This window comes from Penicillium canariense (genome assembly GCF_028826845.1).
Source record: "Penicillium canariense strain IBT 26290 chromosome Unknown utg000002l_segment0_segment0, whole genome shotgun sequence".
NCBI lineage: Eukaryota > Fungi > Ascomycota > Eurotiomycetes > Eurotiales > Aspergillaceae > Penicillium > Penicillium canariense.
In genome coordinates this window covers 455,650-469,990 of record NW_026622729.1, presented here as the reverse complement: position 1 = coordinate 469,990, position 14,341 = coordinate 455,650, and the positions used below count along the sequence as shown (strand labels likewise).

General features: G+C 56.2%; 7 protein-coding genes across 7 annotated transcripts; 5 read left to right on the top strand and 2 right to left on the bottom strand.

The window, feature by feature from the left end:
* Positions 1–186: 186 nt before the first annotated feature.
* On the bottom strand, positions 187–751 carry pex4 (putative ubiquitin conjugating enzyme (UbcJ); the record flags this gene model as incomplete). The annotated part of the gene is made up of 2 exons (XM_056685486.1): positions 187–547; positions 597–751. The coding sequence occupies 2 exons, from the start codon at positions 749–751 to the stop codon at positions 187–189; spliced, it is 516 nt and encodes a 171-aa protein (XP_056544228.1).
* A 335-nt stretch (positions 752–1,086) lies between these two features.
* On the top strand, positions 1,087–2,400 carry N7482_003360 (endonuclease III domain-containing protein; the record flags this gene model as incomplete). The annotated part of the gene is made up of 1 exon (XM_056685485.1): positions 1,087–2,400. The coding sequence occupies one exon, from the start codon at positions 1,087–1,089 to the stop codon at positions 2,398–2,400; it is 1,314 nt and encodes a 437-aa protein (XP_056544227.1).
* A 263-nt stretch (positions 2,401–2,663) lies between these two features.
* Positions 2,664–3,668, bottom strand: N7482_003359 (uncharacterized protein; the record flags this gene model as incomplete). The annotated part of the gene is made up of 1 exon (XM_056685484.1): positions 2,664–3,668. The coding sequence occupies one exon, from the start codon at positions 3,666–3,668 to the stop codon at positions 2,664–2,666; it is 1,005 nt and encodes a 334-aa protein (XP_056544226.1).
* Positions 3,669–4,156: 488 nt separating this feature from the next.
* N7482_003358 (putative DNA helicase) lies at positions 4,157–6,651 on the top strand (the record flags this gene model as incomplete). The annotated part of the gene is made up of 5 exons (XM_056685483.1): positions 4,157–4,719; positions 4,775–4,807; positions 4,858–6,302; positions 6,433–6,493; positions 6,567–6,651. 5 exons carry the CDS (start codon positions 4,157–4,159, stop codon positions 6,649–6,651), a joined length of 2,187 nt encoding a protein of 728 aa, XP_056544225.1.
* Positions 6,652–8,879: 2,228 nt separating this feature from the next.
* Positions 8,880–10,490, top strand: N7482_003357 (uncharacterized protein; the record flags this gene model as incomplete). The annotated part of the gene is made up of 1 exon (XM_056685482.1): positions 8,880–10,490. The coding sequence occupies one exon, from the start codon at positions 8,880–8,882 to the stop codon at positions 10,488–10,490; it is 1,611 nt and encodes a 536-aa protein (XP_056544224.1).
* Positions 10,491–11,168: 678 nt separating this feature from the next.
* On the top strand, positions 11,169–12,618 carry N7482_003356 (uncharacterized protein; the record flags this gene model as incomplete). Its single annotated transcript, XM_056685481.1, has 3 exons — positions 11,169–11,172; positions 11,250–12,112; positions 12,187–12,618. 3 exons carry the CDS (start codon positions 11,169–11,171, stop codon positions 12,616–12,618), a joined length of 1,299 nt encoding a protein of 432 aa, XP_056544223.1.
* A 454-nt stretch (positions 12,619–13,072) lies between these two features.
* N7482_003355 (uncharacterized protein) lies at positions 13,073–14,004 on the top strand (the record flags this gene model as incomplete). Its single annotated transcript, XM_056685480.1, has 2 exons — positions 13,073–13,139; positions 13,187–14,004. The coding sequence occupies 2 exons, from the start codon at positions 13,073–13,075 to the stop codon at positions 14,002–14,004; spliced, it is 885 nt and encodes a 294-aa protein (XP_056544222.1).
* Positions 14,005–14,341: the final 337 nt, after the last annotated feature.

The following is a 14,341-nucleotide window of genomic DNA, read 5'->3' as shown; positions in this document are numbered from 1 at the left end:
CAGCGGGGTATGTATGCGCCACCAAGCGCGGCCGAAATTACTATCCACCAAAAGAGCCAATCACCTCATATACCGTCCTCACACATCCTCACATGTCCGATCACTCCTCGGGGACTCATCAATTCCTTGCCAGCCCGATATCGGGGAGTCATGTTGATCGTTCACGTATGGATCCACCTGTCAACCTCATCGCGAATAGGTTGCACCACCCTGCCAGCGCTCCTCGCCCGTCCAATACCGGACTACGCTCTCCCAGGCCGGCAGGTCACCGTCTCGCAGGAGCGCTGCAACATCAACGTTCAATGGCGAATCTGGCTGCGGGTCGGTCAGGAGCTGGTGGATGGCGGTGAGCGTGGACGAAAGCGTGTAGACGGGGCTCCAGTGCTCGGTCGTGAGGAGGGTGAGGCAGATCTCGCCGGTCGTGAATGAGATGTTCGGATGTGATATCCGAGTCGTAAAGTGGATTGTTGGGGGCGCGAGGGGGTAGTTGGGGGGGGATTGCGATCCGGAGGTGCCAGAGGCCGCCTGGTGATACGTGCGATGTGAGCTGAAAGCGTCCCAAGTGAGAGTGGTCATGGCGACGCATACCTTCGTACGGAGTTCCATTCACGCCCTTCAGAACTGCCTCCCAGCGCAGCAGATCCTCATCATTGACTGGGCCGAGGTGTAGAAGCGCCTCGTTGGGCGATTTGGCGTAGTCCTTCAGCTCGCGCAGCAGCCGCTGTGTCGTGTTGGTTGACGACGCTGCCATTTCTGAGGAATGTGCAGGAAAGCCTCGCGCTCGGAGGGGTTGGAATGTGACTGCGGCGAGGTAAGGAAGGTGGTTTGCGGGGTGTGTGGTGTGTGGTGTGTGGGCGGGCGTTAGAGGCGTGAAGTCGTAGGGCAATTTGATCGCAGAGTTGCCCTTTCCTCGGCGGAAAGTTGGGAAAGTCGGAGAGGCGCTAGGATCGTCGCCGAGGCTGGGGAACCGGCCCCGGCCCTGCCCCAGGCCGCATCCACGGGTCGCAGTCCACATGTGCAAATTACCTGTCCTATCGCCTTTGGTCGATTAGACACCTCCTTTTCCCCCAACCCATTCCGCTCATTATGCGCACTTCTCGTGCCTCGAAGGAAACCTCGAAGGTTCTCCAGGCGTTGTCACCCCCTGCACGACGCCAGACTCGCAGTGCGGCGATCGGCACTGGCGCCCTGAGGAGTTTCGCCTACCATGGTGACTCGACTGTAAAGGCCGAGTTGATCCCGACCATTGCCACGATTCCTGCTACTAGAAGTGACGATGAGTCCTCTCTTTCGTCTGTCAATACAGCCGACATCGAAGATCTCGTTGCCGACATTGAACCCCCTTCGAAGCGCCGGAAACGCAACGCCAGCCCCAAGATCCTATCCGCCTCAAATCGCACTCCGCGCAAGCCCCTCGTGAAGAAAGAGGATCCAGATGAGAAGCCCACACCGCAGTCCAAGGCCCGGCGCATGCCTGCTCGCAAGACCCGCGATGCTGATGGAGCAGTTGTCGTGGAGCCGCCGTCCGACTGGGAGACTATGTACAACATCGTGAAGAAGATGCGTGAGGATAACCCGACCGCGCCGGTGGATACGATGGGCTGTGCAGAGCTCTACTGGCGGGCATCATCACCACGAGATCGTCGTTTCCAGACTCTCGTCGCGTTGATGCTGTCGTCCCAAACCAAAGACACCGTAACTGCCGTTGCAATGCAACGACTACACACCGAGCTTGGCGATGACCAGCCAGACCGCGTCAGCGATATCAAATCTGAACCAACCGACTGTATGGACGAGGTCAAGATCAAACCCGAACCCGAAGACCCCTCTGCCACCCTCGCGCCCAAAGACAGCACCCTCAACCTCGAGAACATCCTGGCCGTCTCCCCGACACGTCTCAACTCGCTCATCGAAAAAGTCGGCTTCCACAATAACAAAACCAAGTACATCAAGGCCGCCGCGCTCATTATCCGCGATGAATACGAAGGTGAGATCCCCTCCACGCCGGAAGGACTCATGAAACTCCCCGGTGTGGGACCCAAAATGGCGTACCTATGTATGAGCGCGGCGTGGGGCAAGCATGAGGGCATCGGCGTGGACGTGCACGTCCACCGGATTACCAACTTGTGGGGGTGGCATAAGACGAAGACACCCGAAGAGACTCGGCTGGCGCTGCAGTCTTGGCTGCCGCGGGATAAGTGGCATGAGATTAACAAGTTGCTGGTTGGGTTGGGGCAGACCGCGTGCCAGCCGGTTAAGAGACGCTGTGGAGAGTGTTATTTGGCCGGCACGAAGCTTTGCAAGAGCGAGGTTAAGGGGCTGGGTCCGGTGAAGCGGGAGGTGGGTGTGAAGGGGAGTCCTGGGCTGGAGGAGCCCAAGATTAAGATTGAGACCCAGTGAAGGGCTTGGTGGATCCGGTCCGCTGGAGAATTTCAAGAATCGTCCATTGAATTATTGGAGCATGGCTTCGACCTAACTGTTTTGAACGGTTGATCGATTGACCTTTCTTTTCATCTCAATTCCAGGGGCCTGCCTGGCGCGGGGAGCTTCCTCTTTCCCATGTTCTTCTTTCTTGCTATATACAATATTCATTCTTCATGAAAATCTGTCGATTTGATTAGACTAACACACTGCCCACTTGCCTTGCGTCAGTCTCGGCGCAATCACGAAGGAATATAGATTGGGTACTCACTGCTGAACATCTCCTCCCACAGCTCATCAATATGAAACAGCGAGGAGATATGTCCCCCGGGCAACATCTTCGGCTTAGCAGACTTGTAGTTATGCACAATCCAATCATTGGTACTGCCGCCAATATGATCGTGGCTCGAGCTAACCACAAGCATCGGCTTCGATGCGTGCTGGTCATCCAGCCTCTTGGGCTCGAACCCCCAATCCGAATGAATCACATCCGAAACTTCCATAACCCCGTCCCAATTCTGGCAACATCGGATAGTCCCATTGGCCATTGATTCGAGGAACGCATCCTCCGAGAGGTGGTTGGTTCGCAGCCACCCACCGAACGTGGCTTTCTCCTCGTCGTCCATGGGATCGATGAGTGTTTGTCGAAGAAATGCCTTTGTACCTTTGAGACTTTTCAACCTCAGGCCGACGACGGCTCTGAAGATCCACTGAACCGCGTGGAAAGGAAGAAACTGAGTTGGTGGGCCAAAGGAGAAGTAGTTCTGCCAGTTCAACGACTTTGTGTAGTCCGTGTGATACTTGACTGGTGAGAAGCCGGCGAGCAAGAGACATCCCGCAATCTTGCGGCCTGCCGGGAATAACTCGTACGGTGCGCCATACAGCATTTGTGCCGGCACAGTACCATACGAACCACCTGAAATGTACAATTTATCGAAGTCATTGGTAGGGTAAAGGAATGTGAGGAGGGCAGAGATGTCCCGGGCGAGCGAGACGTTGTAGGGCACGGATTTGTCGCGCGTGCTTGATTTGCCCGAGCCGGGGGGAGTTGGGCTGATCCAGTGTGCTCCCACTGCGCGGCATGGCTCCGGCACTCGATGCGCGGTCCCCACGCTCAGCACGCCCGTGAAGAAGATGATGACGGTTCGAGATGTCTTGGGCCCATTGTGGGCGTAGGCGAGCTGTCTGTTGTTGGGCAGAGTGAGAATATGCTCCTTCTCGCCAGCTTCAGTGTCATAGGCTGCCATTGCTCTTGGTTTTGGCAGGGTAAGAGGTGATCAACGCTGTCAGTCTAGGTTGGTAGGCGCGGATATATATAGTTGTTCGACGGGTTCCTTGAAAGTGCTGCCTGATGGTGGTGGCTTGGGCTAAGGAATGGACAGGGTCCTGCCATTGGACACGATTTGGCTGTGTTGACGAATACGAGATCCATATTAAAGCAGGTTGATCATGAGTACCATACCTGAACGGAAGCATTCCAGCTGAAGCCAAAACAAATGAACCGCAACTGAGCCGCAACTGGACCCCGGGCGTTCTGACTAAACAGGCGAAGTGGCCCCGCGTGGGGCGGACATAGCTCAAGCTTCCAACTTTTAACGCCGAGAGCTAGACACAACGCGGCTAGGAGGCCCCTTCGGTGCTGCCAACCACAATTATTTGGGTCCAGGTATACATACGCAGTCTACAGGACTCAGCCATATTCCATTCATAGCGTTGGCTCTCCCCGCTGGCCAGCATGGCCCCATCAACGCCGATTTCCATCCCCGCCTTCGCCGAGACGCAGCTCCAGCTCCTCCTCCACGAGCACGAGGCCGAAGTTGCCTCCTCCTCCCTCGCATCAACCGCGGCATCCGTATCACCATCAACGAGGCGAACGCTCCAAGCTACAGGTTATGCGCTCACCGGCCTGGTCCTATCACAATGTCGCACCGGCCTAGGCGGCCGTGTCGTGGGCGAATTCACACCGGACCCCGCCATCGCGTCAAGCGGGCCCAAATCACGGGATGGCGATGACTCCAGAACATCGGATGGGTATCCCCGGCTTGGGTCTCATGGGATTCGTGTTGGCGATGTGGTTCGCGTGAACGATGTCTCTGCAGGGCCGGCGAAGAAGGCGGGAAAGGATAAAGACAAGGGCAAGGACAGTGCCAAAGAAGGAGCTAAAGGTGGTCCGGAGGGCGTGGTAACCAGAGTGAGTGAAAAGGCGATGTGGATCGCTTTCGGCCAGAGAGGTGGCACTGGTCGCTCGAAAGAAGACGACGAAGCTATTGAGGAATTGTGGGGGAAGAAGCTCTGGGCGTACGTGGAGCATCGCTGTTCAGGTGGAATTCCTGATGCTAACTGTCAATTGCAGAATCAAGCTTGCAAATGATGTGACATATAGACGGTAAAGCCGACGATATACTAGGCCGAGATATCGACGCTGACGTTTCCCAGAATGAGGCAGACGATGGAGAAAATGGCCAAAATGACGGAGTCGGACCACTCGCACTTCATGCGTGTTGCCTTTGGCCACACGACTCCATTACAACCGGACTACGATACAACCGGAGATGTACAATTCATCGATCCCACACTGAATGACTCGCAAAAAGATGCCATTCGATTTGCGCTGGCCTCCAAGGATATTGCTCTCATCCATGGTCCGCCCGGCACGGGAAAAACGCACACCCTCATCGAACTGATCATGCAGATGATCCAGCGAAAGAAGCGTATACTCGTCTGTGGACCATCCAATATCTCTGTGGACAACATCGTCGAGCGCCTTTCCCTGAACAAGGTCCCCGTTGTGCGGATCGGACACCCTGCTCGCCTCCTTCCCTCGGTGATGGAGCATTCTCTGGAAGTCCTCACGCAGACATCCGATGCCGCGAGTATTGTGAAAGATATCCGCAAGGAAATGGATGAGAAGCAGGCCAGTATTCGCAAGACACGAACCGGCCGCGAACGACGGGCGATCTATGACGATCTCAAACACTTAAGAAAGGAGTTCCGGGAGCGCGAGTCCAAGTGCGTTGATAGTCTCGTACGAGAGAGCAGTGTGGTGCTAGCGACTCTTCACGGTGCTGGGGGTCATCAACTGAAGAACCAAAAGTTTGATGTTGTCATTATCGATGAGGCCAGTCAGGCGCTAGAGGCACAGTGTTGGATTTCGCTTCTCGCGGCTGAAAAGGTTGTTCTGGCCGGTGACCATTTGCAATTGCCGCCGACTGTCAAATCGACCAATCTCAAGTCCAAGGACAAGAATAATAATGACACAGAGAAGACAGGTGACACAGCCGTGAAAGAGAATCTGAAGGGGGTGTCATTGGAGCGGACGCTCTTCGACCGGCTATTGGCGCTCCATGGCCTCGGAATCAAACGAATGTTAACGACGCAATATCGGATGCACGAGAAAATCATGCGATTCCCGTCCGACGAGCTCTACGAGTCCAAGCTGATTGCCGCCGATTCGGTCAGAGATCGACTGCTGGCCGATTTACCTTACGAGGTCGAGGGCACCGATGATACACAGGAACCGCTTGTCTTCTGGGACACACAAGGCGGCGACTTTCCCGAGAAGAGTGAAGACGACGAGATAGGCAAGAAAGAGGCTCTCCTGGGCGAGAGCAAGAGCAATGAAATGGAGGCCCTGGTGGTCGCCCGGCACGTTGACACTTTGATCGCGGCCGGGGTGCGCCCCGAGAGTATCGCGGTGATCACACCTTACAATGGGCAGCTAGCCCTCCTGTCTCAGATACTGCGTGAGAAATATCCCGGCCTCGAGCTGGGCAGTGTGGATGGATTCCAGGGCCGTGAAAAGGAAGCCGTGGTGGTCAGTCTCGTGCGCAGCAATGCGGAGCACGAAGTTGGCTTTCTCGGCGAGAAACGGCGATTGAACGGTATGTCATCCCGTCCTTTCTGTTTGCCTATCTTGTGGCCCCATGCGCCAATAAGCGTCGTCAGCCGCCGTGCGCGAGATAGATACATAGCTTGATCGATTCGGCTAACGGGGGCTATCTCTGGCACTAGTGGCCATGACACGCCCCAGACGGCACCTCTGCATCTGCGGGGACTCAGAGACCATCAGCCGGTAAGTTTAGTTTTGTCCGTGTTTCCTGCGACGAAAGCTTGAGGTTAATATGAATTCTCCTCCTCCGTCACAGGGGTAGCAGTTTTTTGAAGCACTGGATGGATTATTTGGAGGAACATGCCGACCTGCGCTACCCTGACGCAGGGGACCTACTCTGAGGGAAATGCCGTGCTGCAAATAATTACGCCGTTAGTATCATTCTGTGTCCGACCGTCCTGCCGATCCCTCGTGGGTGTTGAGGTCTCGACGACATGCGCAGCGACCGACCAGCCCCGAGCCTGGGTCTTGAGGCCTGGCGCCCGGCCATAGTACAGCAGGGCTCAGGAATGCCGCTTCGTCCCGTTTCCCCGTTTTCTCCTGCACACCCCTCAGTACGGAGGAGTAGAATTCATTAGGATCATAGAATATACACTTCTCCCACCCTAACCCCTTCCCAAACAGTCCCAGTGGCACCAACCAGCGTTGAGCGCTCCCCATCCCGAAACACAACAGCAGCACCGAGCCGTGTTGAAAGAAAGACCCGGAGGCGGTGAGACGTGGGACGAGGAGGACGGCGAGGTTCGAGCTCATACTTGTTTCAAAACAGCCCTCCATGGGGTGATCTTCACTTTCCCGGAGGCGTCGGAAATAGGTTACTGGACGCGGCGACGCCGTGAAAGGGGCGGTCGTCTCCAAGTCAGCGACAACAAAGACACGATCGCCCGGTCAATTGGCTGGCGAAAAGCCAATAACGGACCAAGGGTGGCTTGACAGCCGAGGATAGGACGATATGACAAGAGGCAGCCTGGCGTCCGTGAAAGTGGGAAGCCCCAGATTGTGCGACTGTGCGAGTCGGACGGTCTGTGCACCAGATTGGGATTTCCCGCGATCACCAGCCTGTTCGCCTGTTGGTGCCATGTGGTGTTTCAGACCGTGGGGCCTGCAGCACATCGAATGCTTACTCCCTCTACAACGCATAGGACTCAGTACCCCATATGGCGTGCAGAACTGAAATGTCCCAAGCCCAGCCCGAGCTGCGAAGCCGTCGTGCTGAGGGGCGCTAGGCGCATTCTGGATGCGCCTGGAAGCACTCCAAAACGGCCGTTGCTCTGCGTGCTCCACTTGGTCTCGGCTCGTGGATCCAGCGCAGCATTCAATTGAAATGAGGCCCAGTCGCTGTCTGGTTCGGCCCCTGGCTCCCTTGGATAACTGGGCGGCCGCTCAGGTCTCTTCGTGGGCTGTTTAGGGTTGGGCCTTTGTTCCTGCTCGGACAAGCTACGGAGTAGTCTTGCTAGTGTCTTCCGCAGGCCAGTGAGATGCTGCCTACGGGCTATCAGAGATGGATTGCGCCCTGCTGCCGTTTTGTGGCAGGTTGCCCTGAAGACCCGTCTGCTCGGTCCCAATCTTGCGGCGTCTCGGGCATCCCGCCAGAAGCAGCATCGGGTTGAGTCTGTTGCGAGCTAGCGTAGAACCAAACAGCCCGACACCGTTCGCCTTCAAGCTATTCCTTCAAGCCGTTCATGGCCGAGCGCTAGACCATGCTGTTCCAGCCCAGTTCCCGCGCCCTTCGGGTGTGGCGCGCAGACAGTGCCGACCGTCCATGGACGAGGGTGGGCTTCATAGTTCCCGATGCAGTTAGCTTGGACTACATAGCTTGTCTCCTAATTATTCCAATTGTCCAGCAGTCTATCTCCGCCAGAGCTGCGAAAGCTCCCCTCGCGCTCTCGCTCCCTTTTCGCCTTTCATCGTCTCTTCGCCTCTTCTTTCCCTCCTTCCTCTTCGCTCGGTTTGGTTTCCCCACACTCGTTTCTGTGCCACTTCTCGTTCTTGGTTGTATCCCGTGTCCCTTCTATCGCCGCTTCCTTCCCCCTTCTATCCTCTCCGCCCGTGGTTGCGAGCCAATATCCCGAGACTGGCAAACGCTCTTCCGTCGCCGGGTACTGTGCCTCGTTTGCAACTATGATCCTGATCATACCCGACTCCGTACGTCTCGGTTTCATTTTCGGGCCCTGTCGTGCCCCATCCCTGACTAACACCGTTTGGCAGCCCTTCATATTAGACCCGCGACTCGACTGAATACCGTCGATTTCCTGGCCTTGATTCGAACCCTCCGCTGCGCGGCCACTGCCTACTATTATACCCCCCATCTTGTTGTAACGATCTTCGTTTCCCCGCCTTAGCTTTCGTTATTTCGACACTCGCTCCCATCTGTCGGTTCTTCACCGTTCTTTTTTCCCTCCCATTCCTTGGATCTGCGTTTTCTGTAACGACATATACCCCAACGTGACCGCGACAACTATCTCTTGTCATGATCACCGACAGACAGTTTGCAAAGAGTTCTAACAAAGCATCCACTGTGATCCTTCGAACGCGATTTTAAATTTTGAATTCGGTTTCGTTTCTTACGATGTCGCGGGTTACCACTCGGTCGATTGTGAGCGCCGGCAGCGAGTCGGCGCCCAGTCCACAGCAGCGTTCGATTTCGGCGCGAGGAGAGCGCTCGGCCTCGAACCCGGCGTCGTTCGCCCTGGAGACCAACCACTATGACACGGCCTTGCCCCCAATGAATTTCCACCAACCACCCGTTGTGCACCGTCGGACGGGGAGCACACTCAAGACGGTGATGCGCAAGATCTTCAACCGCAAAAGACAAAGTCAAACAGACGGGCTAGAGGAAATGCCCAATGAGACTTACTTCTCATCACCGGCAAGGTCGTCGGGACCGATCGTCGCGGGCACGTCGTTTCTGGCTGTACCCTCTCCGTCAGAGTCCAAACGGAGTAGTCCCTTGTCCGAGGAAAACCTGCAGCTGGCAACACATCTTTCTCCGACCGCTGCCACCGGTGGCTCTTTACCTTCTCCTAGGATGGGACCTCGTCGACGACGTGCGACATTGCCGAGCGTGATCTTTTCCGACGATGAGTCCCGATATGCGGTGGCATCCACTGCACTTTCCGACCCCCAGGAGGATCGCCCTGTGATTCCCGATCAGGAGCGCCAACGCAGTACGCTCCAGGCCCGACGAAGATCGAGGAGTATCGGTGAACTGCAGCACCTCGCCAGCGAGCGACCACGGTCTCCGACGGCGTGGCCAACACGGACAACCTCGGTCCCCAATTCAGCTCTCGAGTCAAAGTCGCCCCATCTGGAAGGTGGAAGTTCTGTGAGTGACCATTCTGGCAGACCTTCCACTGGGACGACGGTCACCAGTGTGACCAAAGCATCTGTTGCCCCATCCCTCCCCGAGTCCAACCACTACGCGGAGCAAATGAGTCCTCTCCCGCCCAATATGGGCACTCTGATGCACACCATGCAACAAGATGATGGCCTGACAGTCGAACAACGCCTCAATACCATCGAAGTGAAAATGATCGACCTGGAGTTCGCCATTGCGCGCATGCAATCCAATTCGGTCAATGAGAAGACCCAAGACCGACTGTCGTCCCGCCGGAAGCAAGACTCGTTCCCTCAAATGCGCAGCAAACCCTCTTACTCGAGCTCCGTGGACCGTGACGAAACCCCCAGTCCCCTCGCAACCCTCGCCTCAGTCCGCCCAGTAAGCACCAGCACCATCCGCCCCGACACAATGGCCTCCCGCACCATCCGGCCCGCGCCGTCCGCGACGTCGCTCTCCGACTTCCACGGCATCTCCATCGAACAATACAGCACCCTCGTCACCCTCCTCCGCCGCGAACAAACCGCGCGCCGGACCCTAGAGGGCCAGGTTGCCAGTCTTAAAGATGACCTCCGGCACTTCCAGCGGGCCGCGCTGCACTCGATGGAGCTCGGCGGTTCGATGCACCCCCTTCACCGCGTGGATTCGCAGGAGTTCTTGCGGTTCCGGCGTGCGCTTGACGAGTCTGATTCTAGCTCGCCGATTCATACGACGGATGAAAAGCTCAATGGGACTTTGGATAACGAGTCCGATTATGATCCGTTTGGCCCGTCTAAATGGGAGCGTGAGCGTGAGCAGCGTGAGCAGGGAGCCAGGCGCGTCGTTACGGTCCCGATGATCTGAGCAATTGCGTTGCATCACGATCTCCCGCATCCGCGCGGTTTCCGACCCCCATCGTGCTCCGAGTGTGAGTGTCACGGGAGCCTCGCGCGCCTCGACGATCACCAGCCCAGACCTCGCGGAAGCCAAAGCGCTTCTTGGTGAGATCGGTGACGATGGCCACCGGTAATCCCACCGCACTGGTATCTGTCGCATTGGCTGCGATCCACCCCAGCGCATTATTTTTCTACGGTCGTCGGTCCCCTCCCTGTCTCCACTCCAACCGACAATGGCATCAATGAGCCTGACCTGAGTATAAGGTGCATCCGGACGCCTTCACTTGATTCTCTGCTCTTTCCCCGCGACGGGTTCGCGATTTGTGTCACGACAATCCAGATCAAACGCCTCGTGGATTAGACACTAGCTTTACTTCCAATCACATAATCTGTCTTCTTTGAATCATTGTCTCTAGTAGTTGATCGTGGACTGTTGTTCTTTCTCCGTAGGACCGACTGGATTCTCGCGGTCGTCCCCGGTAGGTTCCAGGTTTATATAAGCTTCTGAGTTCCTCTGACTGCGTCATGAAGAAACTCGAACAGAACGGCACCAGCTGCTTGGTCCACTACTCCCTGCATTGTCTTCCTCGCGGACTTCCGCCTGTCCGCCTGTCAACGTAGTATTTCCCCCACCGGGCCATTGATCATGGGTACCCCGCAGTTTCGGCCCCCCTTTCCCCTGAGCTCTCTTGACGATCATTTGCCATTCTCCTTGCATCTTGTATAGAAGGGCACGGCACCATGGGGAGTACAAATACGAAGGACTTCACAGTGACTATTGTGGGCGGTGGCATCGGCGGCCTCACGCTGGCCGCCGGCCTCCTACGGCGGCAGGTCCGCGTCCAAATCTATGAGGCTGCGTCCGCGTTTGCGGAAATCGGGCTGGGTCTATCGATTGGACCCGCGGCACACCGTGCGATGCCCCTCATCGATCCTCAGATTCGGGAGATTTATGATTCGCTGATCACCACGCACGCCGATAGTCCGGGCTATGAGACGTTTCGACAGACGTGGTTTGAGATTATCTGGGCGAGTGGCGAGAGGGAAGGGGAGTTGTTGATGGATCTCCAGGCCCTGCCGTCGGGCCAGACTACACTGCGGCGCGCGAATTTCCTGGATGCGCTGGTCGGCTTGATTCCGCCGGACATTGTGCACTTTGGGAAGCGGCTGGAGAGTCTGGCGGAGACTGCGGATGGGGTGGACTTGCGCTTTGACGATGGGACCTCGGTCCGAGCTGATGTGGTGGTTGGCTGCGATGGCATTAAATCCAAGGTCAAGGAGTCGATGCTGCCGGAGGAATCGGCACAGACGCAGCCGCGGTATAGTGGGATGTATGGCTATCGGGCTGTGCTGGACATGGAGGATATGATCCACGCCGTCGGCGACCAGCGCGCCAGAGTATCCACGATGTATATTGGGGAGGGGGCATACGGTATTTCGTACCCGATGATGCACGCGCAAAAGGTCAACGTGGGGCTTTATATATTGAGTGACAGGTGGGATTGCGAGACGTGGGTCAGGCCGGCTGTGAGGGAGGACATGCAGCGCGATGCTCAGAATATGGGTCGATACGTGAAGGCTCTGGTTGAGGTACGAACGACTTTGATGTGCCATCCGCATGAGTCGACCAGGTTGCTTTACTGACTGCGCACTGCGGACTTTAGCATATGCCCGATCCATCCCAATGGGCTATCTTCGAGCATCCCCCCATCTCCACCTTTTTTCGCTCCCGAGTAGCCATCCTGGGGGACGCAGCGCACGCCTCGACGCCCCATCAGGGGGCGGGTGCCGGGCAGGCCATCGAGGATGCACACGTTCTTGCTGAACTGCTTGGCGATGCCCGTGTGAAATCGGTCCAGCATGCCCGTGCGGGATTCAAGGCCTATGACGAGATTCGGCGACCTCGCAGTCAACGAGTGGTCACCAGTAGCAAGGAGAATGCCGATCTGTTATGTCTGTGTTTGGACGGAGTCGGGGCCAATGAAGCAAAGCTCAAGGAGACATTTCAGTCTCGACTGCACTGGCTTTGGGATTTAGATGTCCAGGAACAGGCTGACCAGGCGAGGCGGAAGATGCTCGAGTACTTTGAATATTGACCAGTGAAAGCTGACACTCTCGTCATGGATTCCCTTGATCAATTCCTCATTGTGTCCTCTATAGAGAGGAAATCACGTAATTGGAAGTATAGGATGCGGGTCAACGCTGTTCTTCTTTTGACTTCCCCTATCCAACAAAGGCGCCAGAAAGATAATCATCACACGAGAGGTCTAGCTTCGTATTTGCCGTCAGCAGTTTTGTAAAGCCAATTCATACGTCACCTACGAGGCAGGACCGAACAACAACCCCTCTCGAGACGCCAGCCCCGCCCAGCCTCGGTGCGGAGCAACCCCCAGATTGTCAGCCTTACAAAGAACAGAGGGTCAGCACAATCCCACCAGAGAACACAGCGGCTCATTATATCTCTTGCGGAACCAAATCCACCGAATAAAGGGATCCCACAGTAGTCCAGATCGAGTGATACAACTGCGGGTACCTGTGACGTCCTTCACCATGGCAGACATCACCATCTCCGACGAGATCCTGAAACATATCAGCGGCCAGGTAGTTCTGATCACCGGTAGGCATTGCCATTCCCACTGAACGCAAGACATGCTCATAAAATAGGTGGATCCTCTGGAATCGGCCGAGCGACCGCACAACTGTGTCTGGACCTAGGCGCCAAGGTTGTGATTGGAGATCTGAGTCCTCCCAGCCCAGCATTCGAAACCACCGAGCAAGTCAAATACGTGGAGGTGGACGTGACCATATGGGGGAGTCTTCGAAACATGTTCGATCAGGCGGACAAGTTCTTCGGCGGCATCGACCACGTCTTCGCGAATGCGGGCGTTCCGCCAACAACGCAATTCTTGGATGTTCACCTCGACGAAGCGGGCCAGCTGCAGCCTCCGCCTCTCCAAACCATCAACGTGAATCTGATCGGGCCCCTATACACAATCAACCTAGCATCGGCCTATATGACGCAGCTGGCAAGCCGCCGCCCGACGGCGAAAACAGGAAGCATTGTGCTCACCGCATCTGCCTCGTCCTTCCAGGAGTTCAGCGCCGGTGACTACACCATCGCCAAGCACGGGGTTCTCGGCATGGTTCGTGGACTCGTGCACCGGCTGGAGGCGGAAGGCGCAATCAGACTGAATGCGGTGGCTCCCTCGTGGACCAAAACGGCTATGATTCCGGCGGAAGTCATTGAGGCTATGGGCGTGGCAGTCCAAACCCCCGAGGCTGTGGCGCGGAGCGTGGTCTTGCTATTCGCCGATCAGGCCCGACATGGAGAAGTGCTATATAGCTGGGAAGGACATGTCCGGGAGGTCAATCAAGCCGAGGGGGGTCTGTTATCCATGACAAAGAAGTTGCTATACAACGACGATAACCTCGAGGGAGTGCTACAGAATCTCACCGAACAGGCACAGGCGACAAAGTCATAACATAGAAGCATGGACATAATCTGGATGCATGGGATGACTCCAAGGAGTCATCTCAAGGAGTCATCTCGCTCATGCCCGTCGCTGTATCTACTTTCGGGTTGTGTAGTCATGTCACATGGCTTATTTGATTGCCAATCTCCAGGGGCCTTCTTTACTTGGCAAGGCGTCCGAAGTCAATGGTTATTCCCAGACGACATCACACACGGCTATGGTTGGACTCACCGATGGTGCAAAATTGGTGGTGGAGGAACACTTGGATGTAAAACCGACCAAACTCACTCGTGGCAGCCATAATTGCATCGTTACCCTATGCAGGCCTGTGCAATTTGAGCTAAGA